We start from the raw sequence: 19,737 nt of genomic DNA, 5'->3' as shown, positions 1-19,737 counted from the left end.
TCTCTCCCTCATATCTCTCTCACCACTAACTAGAGTGCTCAGTACATCCCAGGAACCCCTTCAGCAGCTGCGTCGGGCGGGATCGTACCGTCACGGTAACCGCACTAGTCTAAAACCCAGCGTACCCCGGGAGCTGCTGCACCCCCCCCCCCCCCCTCCACTCGGTCACAGCTGGGCCACGTACCGATTTGTCTGCGGTGCGCGGCCGTCCACCGGCCCCCGCTCCGGCGCCGGCGCCGCCCTCCGGCTGGCGACTGATGTAAGTGTCGATCAGGTCGTGCAGGAAGAAAAAGTTCTCCGCGTCCGTAGTCACGAAAATGTGGTCCTCAAACTCGGTGACGAAACTGCACACAACCACCGGTTTGGGAGCTGCAGAAAAGACGAAAAAGGGAACGAAGTTATGGCATTGAAGCAGTCAACAAATGTAATATCGAACAATGCAATGGTAACACAGCTGTTGAATGAATCGTAGAAAGCAATAGGGAAACAAATATTTTATAGCCCTAAAATGTGTCGCTTTCCGACTAAATGTGGAAAAATTACGTTTCATATTCGATTCGCCGTTCGGATGGCTTCTTCAAAGATAGGTGAAAACTCATCTAAAGCAACGTCATCGGTAAACACACCCCATTCGCAAATCAAATCCTACAGAACAGCATCGTGCGTCGCACCCGACTTTATCCCACGTCAGCACTCATCCCTATATGCCGCCCCAAACCGATCAAATCCGCCCCAAACCGCCAGTGACGTACCAGTCATATCCGGCTCTGCGCCGCTCTGCGTGTGCTCCGTCTTCAGGTGCATCTGCATGGGCGGCAGGGCGAACACGATCTCGGCCGTGTGGTTGTGGTCGTGCAGCCGAAGCGGCTGCGGCGGCGGGCTGGCCTGGCCGCGCGACTGGCGCCGCTCCCCGCTGCCGGCGCCGTCCCAGTGCGGCCGCTCCAGGCTCGGGAAGCGCTCCACCTCGTCCAGCTCGCTGGTGCTGAACGTGTAGTGGAACCACTCCTGGTCGGTGGGGAAGGCAGAGCGGTCAGAGAATAGTGGGCGGAGTGACCAGTGGGGGGGGGGGGGGTAGATCGACACCGCATGAGGTGGGATGGGAATGGCGTTCACAAAAAAGCGCGATGGATCCCTTGAAAGACAAGTTACGCCATGCACATTTCTTTCAAGGTAATTAAACAAACTTTACTCCAACATTTGCACAATATCCGTTGCATTACCGTCTATAACACCGATATCAATCACCACCAATATCAACTACACATTTTACGACGGTATTAGCGCGCAGTCACCAACCGTAATGTTTCAACGTATTCAACAGCCGGAGCCGGACATCTGTCCCTCCCAGCCATCCTCAAACCCCTCTCCCCATCCCGTCCAACTCCCTCTCCTCGCTCCCCGTCCCCGTAGTCCGTACCTGCATGGTGCGGAACTGCGGCGGAAACAGGATGGTTCGAGTGACGCGCGTCACCGTGGCCATACTGACGTGCCGGGCCGTCGGCTGATGTGACAACAGGCCCAGACTGATGGACAGCGTCTCCACCACGTGCACGTCAGGAGGCGCTGAATGTGCGGGCAGGGAGAGGGGTGACGTCAGAATATGGGTGTAGAGGTTACACAGTGTATACTGAAACGGGCCACACGCAACGCAGGTAAATCAATTCGATTGATGCAATCACAATCCACCCCATAATACAACCAACCAGTTGACTAAAACACATGCATCGGAAATTGAATTATTTTCACATGGCAATGAATAGACCATGAACGATTAAAATACAGTTCACTTTATCAAAACACTAAACAGATCACAAACATCAGTGTCAACTAGCCGCAGGATACACAGTGAATGATGTGACCCAACCGGCCACAAAACCAATAAACTGGTTATTATCACCCCACTTACCTCCCGTCTCGATCTCCTGGCTCTCAGTCGAGAAGTTGATGCTCGGCTCCCGCAGGCTGAACAGCGCCCAGCTCTTGGACTTGAAGTTGAGTCCGTGGAAGCAGGCCAGTGAGATGGTCTGTCCACGCATGTCGATTGTACCACCCAGTACGGTGCCGGACGGCGGCAGGCGGGTGGTGAACGTCTTCAGTTTGAGGGCGGCCACCATTCGCAGTGCCTGGTGCCAGTGCCGGTGGTGGCGTGTGTCGCTCTGCTGCTGGGCCGTCTCCTGGAGTACTGTGGGGTGCGGGCGGTAGGGATGTGTGACGAGGCTAAGCAGGTAAAACAAGCTATCGGGAGACGACAATTTGATGATAAGTTTGCAATTACAGCAAATGTACAAAAATGGGCATTCTGGTATTTTAAAGATTAATGTCTTGGGAAGTGGTTACAGAGAGACAGGGCTCATAAACTCAAAAGTCTCGAAGCAATGGGCTTGACTAGATTGCATTTAAAAGACGAATGTCTACTGCAGAACACCTGTGCGTCGGACCCAGCAAGACAGGCCCACCACCACCACGAGTCCCCGTCCTACCTTCGGTGAGTCTGCGCTGTTTGCCGGTGCGTCCGCGCAGGCTGGACGATTTGCCCGAGCTGGGCCGCTCGTTCAGTCCGATCAGCACGCGCCGCGAGCTCTGGAACTGCTGCAGGAAGAACTCCTCCAGCTTGCTGTACATCTTGATCAGGTCGGTGGTGGTTGATTTGGAGATCATCAGCTGGAGCTGGTCCCACGACACCTCGCAGTGGATGAAAATCATGGCCGGCCTGGTGAGCGGTACGGGGGAGCAAGAGGTCACAAGGCGTCTTTCGAGTCCCAGATATAATAAATACAAACTGTGAAATTGATGGGATGGAAAACGACAGTAATAAATTGACGACTAAAGGTAAAAAAGTCCTAAATGACAATATCCGTTGTTCTGTCTACGAGACCCCGACAAACAAGGACGAGATAACGATGACAAAAAAAAAATAGGAGAGGAGAAAACAATATGGCCCTCCAAGTAAACCTCCTCAAACCCTTCCCCCTGGACCACCCCGTCCCCGGCGCCGCTCTCCTACCGTTTGGTGGCGTCCTCCTGAAGAGCGTCCATTTGCGGCGTGATCCTCCACTCGTCCCGAAGAGTGGCGTCCAGCGCCGACACACGGCCCATCAGCACAGAGGTACCCATGTAGTCGAGTCGCAGCTCGACCGTCTGCAGCTTCAGGCCGACCGTGTGACTCGGTTCGACGCCAGGGTCTTCGAGAATGTGCACTGAGGGAGGGGAGAACGGTGTCAGCTGGAATCAAAGGCTGCGGCGGAGAGACGCGCTGGTGTCAGATTAAGCAGCCTTATGCGAATGAGGACTGGGAAGTCGAATGAGCAAAAGAAAAAAAAACATGCGGATGAGCAACACATTATTATAATTCGTATCCTAAAGTAGATAAGCAGCCAATCGTCGAGTTGCGCCTCCTCCTCAGAGTAAGAAGCATAAGCAGTGAGCACCACGACACGGGCTGACCCTCCTCCCCGAACCCCTCTGCTCATGGAATCACCCACCGCCCCTACCGCCCCCCTCCCCCCACTTTACTCACGGTAGGTGTCGATCTTGCCGACCTCGACGTTTCCGCCCACTATGCCGCTCTTGGCCTCCAGCGAAGAGCCGCCGAGGCCGAGCGAGATGAACATGTTCTTGTGGCCGGTACTGCCGATCGACAGCCGGCCCTCGGACGTGAAGCCGTTCGTCTGCCAACTGCACATCGGGAAAGTCAAGGTGGTCAGTCAGAAAGGGGACATAATTGATAGATCTCGACAAAGGGATATTCAACCGACTGAAGGCGGTAATGCATCCTCACAAGCCCGATGCATTGTGTCTGTCAGAGGGACTGGCCACAGCGAAGTTGTACTCTTCGGGTAACTTCACTTCAGCTTCACGTTCAAAAGGCAAGGCTAGACGAAAATATTGTCAAGCACGTTCTACCCTTCCTTGACTCCATCGCATCTACATAACTCCTTACGTTATAGGTACATCCAAAATACAACACAGCTGTTCTTGTAGGTACGTTATTATTTCATCCCTCGGAGTATCGAAACTCACGTGACGTTTCCCATGACGTTGCCCATGTTCATGTGGACGTTGAGCTTGGTGAAGTTGACGGCGAACAGGACGAGCGTCTCCCAGGAGGAGGAAACCACGGCGCCGCCAGCCTGGGGCGTCGGCGGAACTGGGTCCAGACTCAGCCGACGCTGCAGCACTGCGAAAGAGGCGGCGCGGGGAGCGGGGTTAAACGATTGCGGTACACGGTGCTGCAACATGTGTGCGCGATTCATTTTCTAGGATCACCGAATGGGTCAAATCACCGATTCATTTCTACGATCATGGATGTCAGTCACAGGTCTTAACGGTTTGAACTTGGGAAGTAAACAAAGGCAAGCACAGTATTGACAAGAAAGACGAATGTGAGTGTAAAAGATAAGCGACTTCAGCAAAACCTAAATTAGTACTGCTGTGCAGTCAACCTACCGACATAAAAGACTTGAAGAGTAATTTACAGCTATCCATATTATCCCAATGATTGGTATGATGCTTTGTGACTGTCTCCACTACTCACCGTGCAGTTTGCTGGGTCTGGGCCGGACCTCGGTGCCGCTGGGTGAGCGGGCGGCCGCCGAGCCCTGGGCGGGGGCGGGGGCGGCAGGGGAGGAGGCCGAGCCGCCGCCGCCGCCGCCGCCGCCGGCCGCGGGAGGTTTGTCGGGCGAGTGTGACCGGTCCGACTCGGCCGGGATCGTCGTGTCACCCAGGTCACCTGCGGCGGGGACGGACAGCGGCGGTCAGACGGCGGGGGCAGAGAAAATGCACAGTGTAGGAAATGGATAGACGATACACGTTTCACGCATTTGGGGCTAATGGGAGGCCATAATAGACCAAAGTCAGCGATAAAACACAGGCATGCGAATTTTGATCCACCAGCCTCTACTGAACTATAACGTAGCAGCAGCGACTAAATCTTCAATAATGTAAAAATGCTCTCGTCAGCCTAAACAACATTAGCAGCAGACGAAGCAGGTATTGATGAGAACCTAGCAGATACGGTCACTGCCTGGTCTACCACTCTCTCACTCGTCCACTGACCGAGGAACATCCTGCGGACGATGGTGCGTCGGTACCAGGCCTTGGGGAAGGCCAGGATCTCAGTCAGACGGCGCATGTCGTACTTGAACGACGCGGAGCCCAGGTCGATCACGGCTGCGAACAGGGAAGACGGGGCGAGACTAGGTCAAGGTTCATGTCTAGCAACAAAGTCATAGGGCACTAGTAAAGTTCATGCCAACATATCGTGTAACTATCCCGCCACTATTTTCATTCACATTTTTCCTGGAATCTAAAAAAAAATATCATTACCTTATAGGGTAAGAAAAGACTGTCTATTGGTATTTATTGGTACTAGATTAGACTATAACTAAAACCACAACATATTAAGACCTTGAAACAAAAGCATGAAAACAAATAAGAACAATAATACTCACTGGAGAATCGGACTATGGCCTTGCTAGAGTCGGCGCCGCCGCTCTCCATGTCCAGTTTCCTGGAGCGCGACAGGATGAACTGGACGAACTCCACCTTGACGCTGAGCGAGTCCTTGCGGTCGGTGTCGTTGAGCGGGCTGGTCACGTGGTCCTTTCCCGAGTACTTGTTGCCGTACGGGTGGAAGACGTACAGGGAGAAGTCGGCCAGGACGCCCGTCACGCTCAGACCGCCCGCCGGTGTCTCTGTCTGACCCGACTCCCGGGCGGTGCGGGAGCCGGTCCGGCGCCGGGCCGACGGCGGCGGAGGGGCCGGCGTCGCCGGCGGCTGCTCCCTGGTGATGCGAGAGAGGAGACAGCGGTGAGCTGGATTGTCTTGAGGAGAATATGTCAAAGCAATACTCCCAGTGCGTCATACCATGAAGACGAGCATCACAACAAAAATCACCAGCAAAACGCCTTTTGAGCGAAGAACGAGCGAGCGAGATAGTGAGCCCTGCAGGCTGCACGTGCGGAAGGGCGAGAGGGTACTTCCAACGGGCTTGCGCAAAGCACCCTTCTAACCGGTCACTAGCGGTGTACCAAATTTGAACGCAATCGGCCCAGCCGTTCCTGAGATCTGGAAGCGGCATTCTGCACGTGCGCACGTGCAAACGGGGTCCAAACTGACTTTTGCACGGCACCCTACTAACTGGTCCCCAACCGTGTACCAAATTTGAGCGCAATCGGCCCAGCCGTTCTCGAGATCTGGAAGCGCCCCTGCACGTGCGCACGTGCAGTAGCACCTTAACCGCAACACATGCGAATGCATTGCCTGGTGGGTGCCTACCTGTATGCCAAGTTTCAGCGAAATCGCCCCAGTAATTAATAGAGTTATTAAAATGGGAACAAATTTGACACCTCTTATTGTTGTATTTTGCAAGTGCACTGGGGTGACCCACATGCATCGAGAGTATCCTATTTTTGGTAGAAGGGATGCTGCTACCCTACAAAAATTACCGCAAGTCAATAGCCCAAGCGGCTGCTGAGATATGAGCCTCTCAAAATCACTACTTTTGCAAAACAGCTTGAACACCCTTGACTTTTCACGTGGCACGTGCCACGACGGTCACTGGGATGTATCAAAAGTAGTCAATTACGGGGAAGAAGGGATGGGGCTACCCAGCAAAAAAGACCGCAGGCCAATCGGTCCTGCGGTTGCTGAGATATAAGCCTCTCAAAAGCGTTACAGGCCGGGCCGGGCCGGGCCGCTCATACTGAGATTTTTCCGTTATATTGAAAAGACTCGCTTCGCTCGCTGCGCTCGCTCGTAATTACCATGGAATAAACAAATTAACAAGTCACTATAACCAGTAAAACGCCTTTTGGGCGAAGAACGAGCGAGCGAGATAGTGAGCCCTGCACGCGCAGAAGGGCGAGAGGGTACTTCCAACGGGCTTGTGCAAAGCACCCTTCTAACCGGTCGCTAGCGGTGTACCAAATTTGAACGCAATCGGCCCAGCCGTTCCTGAGATCTGGAAGCGGCATTCTGCACGTGCGCACGTGCAAACGGGGTCTAAACTGACTTTTGCACGGCACCCTACTAACCGGTCCCCAACCGTGTACCAAATTTGAGCGCAATCGGCCCAGCCGTTCTCGAGATCTGGAAACGCCCCCTGCACGTGCGCACGTGCAGTAGCACCCTAACCGCAACACATGGGAATGCATTGCCTGGTGGGTGCCTACCTGTATGCCAAGTTTCAGCGAAATCGCCCCAGCAATTACCGAGTTGCTGAAATGGGAACAAATTTGGCACCTCTTATTGTTGTATTTTGCACGTGCAGTGGGGGTCACTCACATAGATGAAGAGTATCCGACCTTTGCTAGAAGCGATGCAGCTGCCCTATAAAAATGACCGCAAGACAATCGCTCAAGCCGCTGCTGAGATATGGGCCTCTCAAAATCATTACTTTTGCAAAACTGCTAGAAACACCCTTGACTTTTCACGTGGCACGTGCCACGGCGGTCACTGAGATGTATCAAAAGTAGTCAATTACGGGATAGAAGGGATGGGGCTACCCAGCAAAAAAGACCGCAGGCCATTCGGTCCAGCGGTTGCTGAGATATAAGTGTGGTGTCGTAATGTCACGTGAGGTCGGGTCACAGGACCAGTGCTGCCGCCTGGTGGTGACACGACCCGGGTACGACCGGCTCGCGGAGCGGGAGTCGCCCGCTGACGCTCGAGCCGCGCGGAGCTGCGGTTACGTTTATTACTTTGTATCGTTGTTCATTGCTTATGTTAAATATAGGTACTGCGAGACAGTACATAATTCTGGCGGCGAGGATCAGTGATCAGTGATCAGTGAACAGTGACAGAAGATCTGGCACCAGCAGCAAGATGGAAGGGATTCGTCCACCGGGACCATTTCTGGCCACGGCAGCGACTGCAAGCATCCCTTGGTCGGCCTGGTATGCAGACTTCGAACTGTACGCGACAGCCATCGGCTGGTCGCAGTGGGATCCAGCTCGGCAGCAAGCGCTCCTGTTACACTGCCTGGGGCAGGAGGGTCGGCGTCGGTACCGGGTGGCGGCCGAGGCGGCCACTGCGGCACAACATCGGGTCACGGCGTGCCCTCCGGCGACAACAGAGGTCAGCGGGACGAGCGAACCGGGAGCTAGCGGGACGGAGACAGCACCGCAGGTGAAGCGTGAGTCACAAGGTAATGTGATGTCAGATTGTCTCTCGCTACTCCAGCAACTGTTTGAAAAGCCTAGAGATGTCATGTCTGAGAGGATAAAGTTCCGTAGATGTCGTCAGAAGCCGGGTGAAACAGTCACTGTATTTTTGACGAATCTGAGGGAACAGAGCAGACATTGTGCTTTCGGGGCTTTAGAAGATGAAATGATCCGTGATCAGTTTGTTGAAGGATGTGTGTCTAGTCGTCTGCGTGATCGCTTGTGTGTGGAGGACCAGCTGACACTACAGCGCCTCGAGTCCATAGCTCTGGCGGAGGACCGAGCCGTGGACAGACAGCGTCTGTTCGGAGAGGGAGGTGGAGCCAGTCGGCGTGACCACCCCGCCTCACCAGTCTCACCGCCGGTCGAGGTGGCTCTCGCGACTCGGAAGACGTCATCGGCGCCGGTGGGTCAGCACACAAAAGGCAAGTCATGCTATGCATGTGGGCGACTGGGACACGTATCCACTGATGATGACTGTCCTGCTAAGGGGAAGAAGTGCAGGAAATGTGGTGCAGTTGGGCACTTTGCAGTGAGATGTCGCTCAAAAGTAAAAACCGTGCGATCTGTTGATGAAAATGATGCCGTGCACATTCTCGCTGTGACTCAGAATGACTGCGCTCTGAAAATGAAGGTGAAGATAGCTGGGTGTTGGATGAACATGCTGGTAGACACGGGAGCAGCAGTGTCGATCGTACCCAGACAAGTGTATGAGCAGCAACTGACTCACGTTCCTCTGCAGTCAACCACCTCCCGACTGCAGGCGTTTGGAGGCAGCCGGCTGGCGGTGGCAGGCGTGATTGCGGTGACGGTGGAGACCGAGGACGGCCGGAGCTGTCAGAGCTCTCTGTACGTGGCGGACGGCAGCACAGCGCTGCTCGGACGCGATCTTCAGAGGAGTCTTCACATCTCCGTGAAGGACGGCTCAGTCGTCTGTGCGGTAGCCGACGCCGCACCGAGGTCAGTTGATGAGACGACGAACGTGCTGCCGCCCATCAGAGGGTTTGTTCACAGGGTTCAGCTGCGAGATGACGCCGTTCCGGTCCAGCAGAAGCTGAGGCCGCTACCGTTCGCCATCCGGGAGGAGGTGAAGCGACATCTGCAGGAACTGGAAGAGCAGCAGATCATCGAGAGAGTAGACGGATCACCCTGGATCTCGCCGATCGTCGTTTCTCGCCGCAGGTCAGGTCAGATCAGATTGTGTGTGGATCTGCGGGTCGTCAATGAGGCAGTCTCCACCAGTGGGTATCCGTTACCGGACATGCAGGAGATGCTTGATCAGTTGGTGGGGGCTACTGTGTTCTCGACGCTAGACATGAAAGCCGCCTATCACCAGCTGATGCTGCACGAGGACTCGCGGAACCTGACGGCGTTCGTGACGCACGAGGGCGTGTTCCGGTATCGCAGATGCTGCTACGGTATGCGGTCGTTACCCAGCTGTTTTCAGAAGCTGATGGAGACGATCCTGCGAGGCCTGCCCGGTACCCAGGTGTATCTGGATGACGTCATCGTGGCTGGTCGTACCAGGGAGGAGCACGACGCGAGACTGAAGACGGTGATGGAGAAACTGGAGGAGTACCAGGTGACGCTGAACGCAGATAAGTGTCACTTTGGAGTTGAGCGGATCGGTTTCCTGGGCTTCTCTGTCTCGAAAGACGGTATCGAGATCAACCCCAGTCGAGTTCAGGGTCTGCAGGAGCTGAAGGCACCGAGTACGGTGAAGGATCTGCAAGCCATGCTGGGGCTGCTCGGGTTTTACAGCCGTTTCGTTCCAGGGTACAGCTCTCGAGTCGAGGAGCTACGGCGGCCGCTGAGGAAGGGCGCACCACCCTTCAAGTGGACGGCCGAGATGCAGTCTGCCTTCGAGGACGTGAAGGAAGCGATCCTGACGAGCTCAGCACTGGCGATGTTCGACCCGAGTCTGCCAACGACGGTGACAACGGACGCCAGTGACGTCGGTATCGGTGCGGTACTCACTCAGACGCACCCTGAAGGTGAGCGCGTGGTCTCTTTTGCGTCCAGCACACTGTCACAGGCCCAGCGTCAGTACAGCGTCACTGAGCGGGAGGCACTGGCTTGTGTCTGGTCAGTGGAGAAGTGGCACAAATACCTGTGGGGCAGGGAATTTGTCCTCAGAACGGATCACCAGGCTCTCAAAACACTGATGACGTCACGTGGTGTTGGCCGAGCGGGGATGCGGATTTCTCGCTGGGCGTGCCGTCTGATGGAGTATTCTTTTTCGGTACAGCACGTCAAGGGCAGCATCAACCCAGCAGACGGCCTGTCGCGTCTGCCAGCACCGGTGGAGGTGGTGTCCGAGGACGAGCAGCTGGTGGTCGCCGCTCTCAGTGAGGAGACAGCGGCGGTGAGCGCTGACGAGCTGAAGGCGGAGTCCCGAGCTGACCCCGTGCTCGGTAAGCTGAGGGATCAGATACCCCGTGCGTGGCCCCGACGCTTCAGTCAGTGCGTGCCAGAGCTGCAACCGTTCTTTCGCTGCAGGGACGAGCTCGCCGTCGTCGACGACATCATCCTGCGAGGAGGACGAGTGCTGGTACCGACTGCTCTCCGTACCAGGCTGGTGGAGCTGGCCCACGAGGGGCACCAGGGTATGGTACGGACGAAACAGAGGCTACGAGACCTCTACTGGTGGCCAGGGATGGACAGGGCGGTGGAAGAGCAGGTGAGAAACTGCAGTGTCTGCTCGCTAGCAGACAAGACAGCGTCACCGAGGTGCGCGCCGCTGCAGCCTGTACCGTTCCCTGACGAGCCATGGGCAAAGCTGGGCCTCGATTTTATTGGTCCCATGGCGGGTGGCCGAATTGGACAGCGATTTGCGATTGTGGCCATTGACTATCACTCAAAATGGATAGAAGTAGGGTTTTGTGAGCACCCCACGTCTGAAGTTGTTGTTCAGTTTCTTGAGAAGTTGGCATGTCGTGAGGGCTATCCCAAGGAGGTCGTATCTGACTGTGGATCAGCGTTCACGTCTGATCGATTTGCATCGTACCTGCGAAGTGTGGGCGTCACTCATGTGCTGATCTCACCGTATCATCCGCAGTCATCCGGCCTGGTGGAGAGAGCAAACAAGTCCATCAAGGCTGCACTTCAGACGGCTGACCTGCAGAAGGCTGACAGAGCTGAATGTCTGCAGGCGTTCCTGTTCGCGTACCGGAGCACGGTGCAGGCGACGACCGGACGCACACCTGCAGAGCTGCTTCACGGCAGGCCGATGAGGGGCAAGCTCAGCGCGGCGGTGGACGTCGGTGGACGGCTTCCCGAGAGACCCGGAGAGCTGCACAGTCGGGTGGAGAAGAAGCAGGCGTATCAGAAGAGGTACTTCGACAAAACGCATCGAGTGAAGAAGCCGGACTTCGAGATCGGAGACCGGGTACGGCATCGTCTTCCGCCTCAGTCGCGCAAGGGCAGGCCCCGGTTCTCGCGCGTGAAGAAGGTGCTCGAGCGACGGGGACCAGCGAGCTACGTGCTCGACGACGGAACGAGGGTGCACGCGGATCGGTTGACCAGCGGCGGCGGAGCGGTCACCGACAGCCGTGACGAGCAGCCGCAGCAGCGGATCGACAGCCAGCCGGAGCAGCAGGCAGCTGGCGAGACGGCGGCCGATGGCAGGCAGACTGAGCGCGACCATGCTGAGACGAACAGCGAGCTGCCGCAGCCCGAGCAGCCGGCCGCACCTGACGCCGATCAGCCGCTGTCGCCGACGCTAAGAACGCGGTACGGACGCGAGGTGCGACGTCCGGTTCGTTACGGATTTGATGAGTGAGTGTGAGTGATGACTGTAGAGGACTATCGTTCAGTGAGACGTGTTGAGGACTATCGTTAGTGAGACGTACAGAGGGCTATCGTTTCTGTCCTGTTAAGGGGAGGAGAATGTGGTGTCGTAATGTCACGTGAGGTCGGGTCACAGGACCAGTGCTGCCGCCTGGTGGTGACACGACCCGGGTACGACCGGCTCGCGGAGCGGGAGTCGCCCGCTGACGCTCGAGCCGCGCGGAGCTGCGGTTACGTTTATTACTTTGTATCGTTGTTCATTGCTTATGTTAAATATAGGTACTGCGAGACAGTACAATAAGCCTCTCAAAAGCGTTACAGGCCCGGCCCGGCCCGAGCCGGGCCGCTCATACTGAGATTTTTCCGTTATATTGAAGAGACTTCGCTTCGCTCGCTGCGCTCGCTCGCTCGTAATTATTGTTGTTGTTGTAATTGTTGTTTTTCTTTTGGCACAGAGCTTAAGCTGACCACGATATTCACCGTTCAGTTATTCACACCTACAAAGGCTGTCAAAATTAAAAGGTGCACTCTACCGTTGCAATAGAAAACGTCCAGCGTTGACTCTCCCATCCCACTTACATCAGCTCTAGGTCGGAGCGTTTCGACGAAAAGACCAGATCGAGGCTGGGCAGTCGCAGCAGACACTCCACTTTGGAGACGGGCAGACACGAGAAGCGGAACGTGGACGGCTGCATGTGGAAGAAAACGATGACGTCCACGGGGAAGGAGCCGGCCGAGCTGCCCGGCGCCCCGGCCAGCGGGTCCTCGGTCGTGTCCTCTGTAGGGGGAGCAGAGAGCGTCAGCACGATGTCATAAGGATGATAGAAATTAGGGGAAGACATTGGTCTAGGCGAGCACCCTGGTGAGTCGCCGGGACTGAGCCCGTGAGGATGCAGAGCCGCGTGACCTACCAATACATCCCTGTTAGAAGTTTTACTGCTTAAGTTTTGCAACGATGGTTCGCAGAAAAAAAAGAAACAGTTACCTACTAGCAAGATTTTCTTTCTTGGCAGACCAGCATATCGCTAACATCCACGTCAACATGTCATGAGTTCAACGACCCCAAAACAGAAGTTTGTTTTCTTGTGCTTCTACATTCCCGTCCCTCCTTCATGCGTCTCGCTCCGTCACTCACCCTCCGGCGAGGGCGGCGGCAGGCTCAGACCCCGCGTCATCGGCAACAGCTCGAACAGCTGGTCCAGGAAGTCGAGAATGTGCGGCGACACCACCGTCTCCGTCGGGATGCTCTGTAGGGTCACCCACACGAACAAACTCGCCCGTTTGGAGAGCGGCGGCCGGCGGCCCGAGCCGCCCATCGAGCCCATCCCTGAGCCGGTGCTGGAGCTGCGCTCGAAGCTCGGCGTCGTGCCGCTCCGCTCCAGGCCCGGGGTACGGCCGCGGCCGGCCGGCGGGCTCGGGCCGTAGCCGGGCGTGCCGGAGCCGTAGCCGGAGGTAGCCGAGCCGTGTCCGGGGCCGGGGCTGTGGCCGGGGCCCGGGGTGGAGCTGGCGCTGGGTATCAGGCCCGGACTGAGCCCCGGGCCGCTGCGAGGGGACTCCGGAGTCGGTGGAACGAACGCCGCCGAGCGCTGCGACGGCGCCTCGTTCACCATCTTGGAGTCGTAGTGAAGCTGAAGAAGAGACATTGTCAATATCACCCTTCATCACCAGACGTAGGACACTTCAACAAGGTGACTTGAGCCATCAGTCGTCATAAATAAAAGACAAACGATCATCTGCACCAGACGTTGATTACGCATTTCAACAAGGCGATTCGAGCTGTTGGCAATCGTCATTCAAGACGATCGCAGCTCGGCAACTCTCTCTTAACTACGCAAACACGTCCGACATCGGTCCGGCTGTAATTACCTTGACGTCGAGTCCCGGTATGTGGAAGATGGTGAGGTCGACGATGGAGGCCGACAGCGTGGTACCCGCCTTCTTCAGTCGCGTCTGTGAGCTGCTGTGGAGCATGGCGCCGCGTCGACGGGACGACGGCGTGCTCTCATCCGAGAACCCAGAGTGCTGCCGACCGCGTCTGGACGACACAAAGACACTGTCAGTTTTCACAGGCGCCAGGCGGAGAAAAGGAAACGGAATAGTTGGGAGAAGCAAGAAAAGAGCGAAGGAAAAGTCGCCCTTCATTGTGCTATTTTACACTTTATCATGCACGTACAAGCGAACAAGCAAGACTGAAGTCATGCTATTTCGCGACAACAGCGAGACCGTTTCCCGCCATGGCCTAGCCCTTAACATTTGCACTAGCCCCTTACCGTTTGTACTGGTCCCTGTTGAGCTGGTCGTCCGTGTCGGTCCTCAGATGCGCCGGGTCGCGGGTGTGCAGCGCGCACTGTCCCGAGCTGACAAACACCTTCACATCCAGCTCAAAGTGGATGTTGGGCTCGACCGGCGCCTGTTTGGGCGTGGTCGGAGAGGCGAGACCGGGCGGCGGAGGTCGGCGCAGCTCCACACCGTCCAGCTCACTGGGAAGGAAAATGTTGAGGTTTACTTGAGATTTGTGGGGAGGAGAGTACACCGGAATACCGAGCTACAATCTGGAATATCTTTTACACCTACTCGCACAGAAAGATCGCACGAGCATGACCGATGTGTAAAAATGACAGCCAAGTGAACACTAGCCTCGCTTAGCTCGATCTAGGATGTTAGATGAGACGATTCCTTCGCATATCACGAATCACTCCAAAACTCTCACTACACCGAGAACTACAAAATCAGAGCCACACCATCACTCAGACACTTTTATGACTATCCCCGACCCCTTACCTACCGCGCCATCACTGACCTGGCGCTGATCGGTACGCTGTTGACCTCGACCCCGACTCTCCCTCCATCTGAGCCGTGGGCCGCGGACTGGGACGGTCCGTCCACACTGTCGGTGGAGCGCTGCGGCCGGCGGCTCCACGGGCCCGGCTGCACCGGCTCGTCCGACTCGTCAATGGAGGCGTGACGGCTGAGAGGGATAGATCATAGGTTAGACGGGTGGCAGGGTGAAGGCGGGGGCAGAGAAAGAGATGGGCGAGTCAGACGGAGGAATTGGTGAGTCTCCAGAAGAAAGGCGGGAGAGGCGGAGGATATGTGTGCTGAACAGAGAAATAGGGTAGGGTAGTGGAAGGGGGACATAGGCGAATTTTGCTCAACAAGGTGTACCCAGTTCAGAAAGACAGCTTTATCAGTCCGGACTTTGATTATTGCTAACAAACTGACAAGGAATGTTGTTATAAACGCGCACTATTTGTTTGTTATTTTACGAGCTTGTGGTGTAAGTGAAGTCACACTCCCGCATGAGAGGCAGGGTAGTTTACGAACAATAAATTAAACATTCAACACGTCTATATAGTAAAGCCGGTAAATAAGGTCACTCAAACGAATTACAGAATGAAGATAAATTGGGGTTCCAATACAAAATATACGAACAATTGAACAGTCATCACAGGCGATGACGAAAAAGGCAGCAAATGAACATACGAAAACAATTAAGCCCGTGTGACATAAAAACGAAGAAACGAGCATGTGCCAGCGATGGTTCATGACGACCACGGGGAAGTTATGGCAAACCAAATGCTAGCAAACCAAGCAGACCCGCTGCAAGATGGGTCGCGATTGTAAGTGACGCCATGTTGGACACCCGGCATGCAGCATGCTTTGGTAAATGTTCTTAGGCTTGGTATGAGGGCCATGCTGTGAACTGAGGATATTCTAACTCTAAGGCTACATGTGTTAATGCACATCCAACTAAAATGCGAGTCTATGTGTAGATATACGCTTGCTAGGTAGCGAAGTAGGAATGAAACGAACATGTGTTTCGCGATCTGCAGCAGCAAATAGCTAATTACATAAAAAAATACCGTTCCACTGACGAAAGAAAAAGGAAACCAAGAGGTCACGCAGTCTCAAACATGTGTTTTCCTGAGCATAACAATAACCCTCCTCCCACCAATGTGCACATCTGTCTAGTAACTACTATACTGAAATCCGTCGAACACTATTGTCAGCTCTGGGCCGTTCGCGGCGATCCGGCGGCGTCTGACCTCAGCAGGATCTGGGTGTCGCTGAAGGTGACGCGGGCTGGCGGTGAGCCCGAATCCTCCTCGCCCAGCTCCGGCACCATGCTCTCCTCGCTAGGACGACACGGCCGCGCGGAGAGGTTAGTGGGGTGGGGGCGGCGGTGGTACCCGTGTGGGAGGCGGGGACGGTGCGCCGGCGTCGGCGCGTTCTCTCATGAGAATCAGGAATAGCCCCATGAAGTGGAATGACACTCATCTTTTATTGAGACTAAAAGGATTTACAAGAGCACTACCATAGATAACATGATTCATGTTATCTATGACACTCCGAATATGAATGATTTTCAACATACAAAAGAATAAGCTTGTAGGGTAGCTCACATATCCCATGTGTAATTACGTCTGTACCAAATTATTATCAAGCCTGTAAAAAAAAAACTTTTTGGACTCTGTCACTTGGAGAAGCAAAGTTGTAATAATTTCGACTATTCTGACGCTGGCGCACCGTTTCCGCTCGGCCCTTCACGACGTAAGCAGACTGGACGAGGGACACTGCAGACACGTTAGTACCAAACTGTGTGCCAGAGCCAAACCCCAAACCCGTCAGAGTGCAACCAATGAGTGACAGCGTGACGGACGACAAGCAGCAATAGCCCCTCGGGCAGCCAGACGTCACCAGCCCCTAAATTGGTGAGATGTTATGCTAGTAAAGGACAGCACGCAGTGAATATCGCAAAGGGCATATTAAAAGCAACCCACACTTAGGATAAAAAGACGGTAAGACAACCGGCATTGAGAGACATGAAATCCAAAATTGAAGCACAAGTCACGCAAAAATTGTAATAAGAAATTTGGGTCTGATCATTTTGTTAGAATAGGACAGAACAGCGGTGCATACTTACCCAGAACGGTCTTGCGTCATTAGTTAAATCCAAGACAGCAGACCTCCAACCGTGACTTAATCCACCAAATAGCTAGGCATTCGAACCACTAAGCACCCTCGTCCTACCTGCCGTGACACGCATCCCAGCCCCATCAACAAACTGCATCCCTCCCCAGCCACCCCGCATTCCCTCCCTTCTCCCCACCTGCTGGCCAGGTCGGCCGTCCCCGGCCGCCGCTCTCCGGGTAGTTGCATGGAGCGGGCCGCGCGCCGGCCGTGCGTCGAGCGGCTGCGGCTGGCTGCCACCGGCGGAGCGGAGCTGCCCAGAGACAGCTTGTTGCCGACCGTACCGGCGCGGATACTCTGGCGTCGCAGCCGCTTCATCATGTCACGACGGAAGTCCTGCAAACGACGCAGAGGGGAGTTTAGAGGGTCGCAACGCGCAGAGTTAGTCACATAATTATGCACATAATTAACTACACCCAGCCCTGTGACCAAAGAGCAGTGTGCCCACAGACATAACAGTAATACAGTCGAACGATATTCAGGCTCATACCTTGAAAACGACCGACTCGAACGCCTCCAGTTTACGCGTTTCCTCTTCCAGAACCTTCCTGGAGGCGCCGTGCAGCATCAGCTCGTGCACCACCTGACCGGAGAGATACAATGGTCACTGGACGTCGCAGCATACGGGGAGAAGGGCAGGATGAGGACACTACTAGGCCGAAGGAAGCTAGGCACCGAATTACAAAATCTTCAGTAAAATGCTAATCATATCAGCTAATTGAAGTCTCATTGTGTACTAAGAGACGGTAAAGAACATACCATCCTATCATGGCTTCCCATTTTTACATTACGACACACAAGAGAGCAGATACTATGCGTCAGCCGCGTCTAAGCTCACAAACAATGGAGGTAATCACTAATCAGATCACCTTGGCCTGTTCGTTCATCCTCATTTCGAGCAGTTTGGCGCGTTTGCGCGGGTCGCTGGTATCGCCCAGCAGATGCTCCGAGTGCAGGTGCTCCGTCGAGGAGACGGTGCGCCGCCGGGTCAGTGTCGGGTGCTACCGGGTCAGGGGAACACGGCGATCGGTCAGTTGAGAGACAATGACACGTCGAATCGTAACAGGTTAGCTGAAGTCGGGTCAGGTTAAGTGAGAAATTGAAAGGCAAAACTTCGATATTGAGGAGCCCGTACCATGATACTGACAGCTAAGGATTAGCACACTCCTGTCTCAATCCTGCGAACATTCTGAAGGACGAATCCTAGGAATGATACCTCCACAGGACATTATCAATTACTACCCATCCCTCTTTAAAAGCACCGAATAACCACAGATAGAGAACACATCCTCTATCCGATCCCATTCAAGCCATCCCTCCCTCCCTCCACCCGCACTCCACACCTGGGCGCTGCTGGGTCCGTCGATCTCGGAGAATCCGATGCCGACGGCCTCTTCCTCTTCCTCGCCGTCTACGTCAGTGAACGTTGTGAGCGTGTTGGCCAGCGCGGAGAGGTGGCGACCGATGTTGATGTCCACGTTGATGTCCACGCCTTCCATTTGCCAAGAGACGTTCAGCACCCACTTGGCGTCTTCTGCAGAAGGACGGGGGGTGTTAGTGATCGGCGGCATACCGATAGGTAGAAGAGCTGCATGTTGTCACCAGATAGCTGAACCAACTACCAACTATTGCGATGATGGATTTAATTCTACTATTCAGTGAAAGCAACGTCACAAAAATAATGTCCAAAGCTTAACTGAATACTGAGTCAGTGATAATTATTATCTATTGAATGCCGCTGCGTCCGTGGTAATAGCCGATCGCCGCCCTAGTAATGTCTGTAACAATTCAGTGTAACAATGAGTCTCCGATTCTGACTAATGGACCTCTGATGCCGACTGCCGCGGCCACTGACCTGCCGAGGCTCGGTTCATGCCGACGGTATTGCTGTGTCAGCAGATCTGCTGTATAATAGAGAGTGACCAATGACTATGGCGGTAGCCTCTCTCCATGACTGACCTGCCGACGCCCGGTTCATGCCGACGGTGTGGCTGCAGACCTCGTAGGTCCCCTCGGAGACCACGCACAGGTTCATGATGGCCGGGTCCGCGGTGTCTGTACGACAGTGAAGGAGTCCAAATGTCAATGAAGGGAGGGGTATCGCGCGCACAGCGAGATAGCACAGCCAGAAGAAACAGCAGGCTCTTTAGAAGGGGAGGATAGTCCCAGCTTATGCGGCACAGTACTCAGTGTCAAGGGTGGGCTTGATTATAATGAGCAACACGATGGTGAGTAACCACATTACAAATACGACTCGATACGGGATAAGTGTGATGCTTCAACTTAATTTTCAGTGGATCATTTTATGAAAAAGACTTGTTTTAACACGGGATCACGAAATGGAGAAACATTAACTTGGACTGAACACAGCATTTGAGAGTGCTCAATGGGAGGCACACCGATGTCGAATGGTTTAGACTGATAACTAACCAGAACCACAACACCTACTCAACTATATCGTGTTAGCGCATCATTCAATAGATAGTAGTGGTTACAGACTAACGTATCCAAGCGCAAGCGATGTCAAATATTTCGCTAAACAAATCGGACACATTTCCAGACCGTCACGCTAAGACCAGATGCCAGGTAAAAAGCCTGACCACTAATTGCTAGAAGTTGACGTTGAACAAGCCGAAGATTTGCATTTAGGGCGAAAGGCATGTCAAGATCAACTGAATCGATTTTAGTGTGACGTGCCCGGAATAAATTCGATAAAATATACGAAAAAAAGTGATAGCATCGATTCAGCGAGAAAACATGATAAAGCGGTGGCTGTGCAAAGGTATGCACAGCTTCGTAGATCGCAAATAATTTC

The 19,737-nt window shown here is 54.5% G+C and overlaps 1 protein-coding gene across 3 annotated transcripts in view; it reads right to left on the bottom strand.

Moving 5' to 3' along the window:
* The window catches only part of LOC122370308 (transmembrane protein KIAA1109-like), a 104,078-nt gene that overhangs the window by 10,663 nt on the left and 73,678 nt on the right, over positions 1-19,737 (bottom strand). For 2 of the 3 annotated variants that reach the window (XM_043345784.1, XM_043345786.1), the window contains 22 exons: positions 18,882-18,977; positions 18,266-18,456; positions 17,792-17,923; positions 17,413-17,505; positions 17,062-17,258; positions 15,998-16,087; positions 14,752-14,919; positions 14,222-14,431; positions 13,818-13,986; positions 13,087-13,579; positions 12,531-12,729; positions 5,451-5,782; positions 5,056-5,169; positions 4,535-4,729; positions 4,021-4,177; positions 3,518-3,675; positions 3,005-3,197; positions 2,481-2,710; positions 1,907-2,182; positions 1,418-1,563; positions 753-1,005; positions 185-369 (listed from right to left, as the gene is read on the bottom strand). In XM_043345784.1, coding sequence (XP_043201719.1) covers positions 185-369; positions 753-1,005; positions 1,418-1,563; positions 1,907-2,182; positions 2,481-2,710; positions 3,005-3,197; positions 3,518-3,675; positions 4,021-4,177; positions 4,535-4,729; positions 5,056-5,169; positions 5,451-5,782; positions 12,531-12,729; positions 13,087-13,579; positions 13,818-13,986; positions 14,222-14,431; positions 14,752-14,919; positions 15,998-16,087; positions 17,062-17,258; positions 17,413-17,505; positions 17,792-17,923; positions 18,266-18,456; positions 18,882-18,977 — 4,277 coding nt within the window. The remainder of the gene's footprint in view (positions 1-184; positions 370-752; positions 1,006-1,417; positions 1,564-1,906; positions 2,183-2,480; positions 2,711-3,004; positions 3,198-3,517; positions 3,676-4,020; positions 4,178-4,534; positions 4,730-5,055; positions 5,170-5,450; positions 5,783-12,530; positions 12,730-13,086; positions 13,580-13,817; positions 13,987-14,221; positions 14,432-14,751; positions 14,920-15,997; positions 16,088-17,061; positions 17,259-17,412; positions 17,506-17,791; positions 17,924-18,265; positions 18,457-18,881; positions 18,978-19,737) is intronic. The other variant, XM_043345785.1, reaches the window with a different exon arrangement.

This window comes from Amphibalanus amphitrite, unplaced genomic scaffold (genome assembly GCF_019059575.1).
Source record: "Amphibalanus amphitrite isolate SeventyFive unplaced genomic scaffold, NRLGWU_Aamphi_draft 001121F_arrow, whole genome shotgun sequence".
Taxonomy (NCBI): domain Eukaryota; kingdom Metazoa; phylum Arthropoda; class Thecostraca; order Balanomorpha; family Balanidae; genus Amphibalanus; species Amphibalanus amphitrite.
The sequence above is the reverse complement of the archived record's forward strand: the minus strand, read 5'-3'. Positions and strand labels throughout refer to the sequence as shown.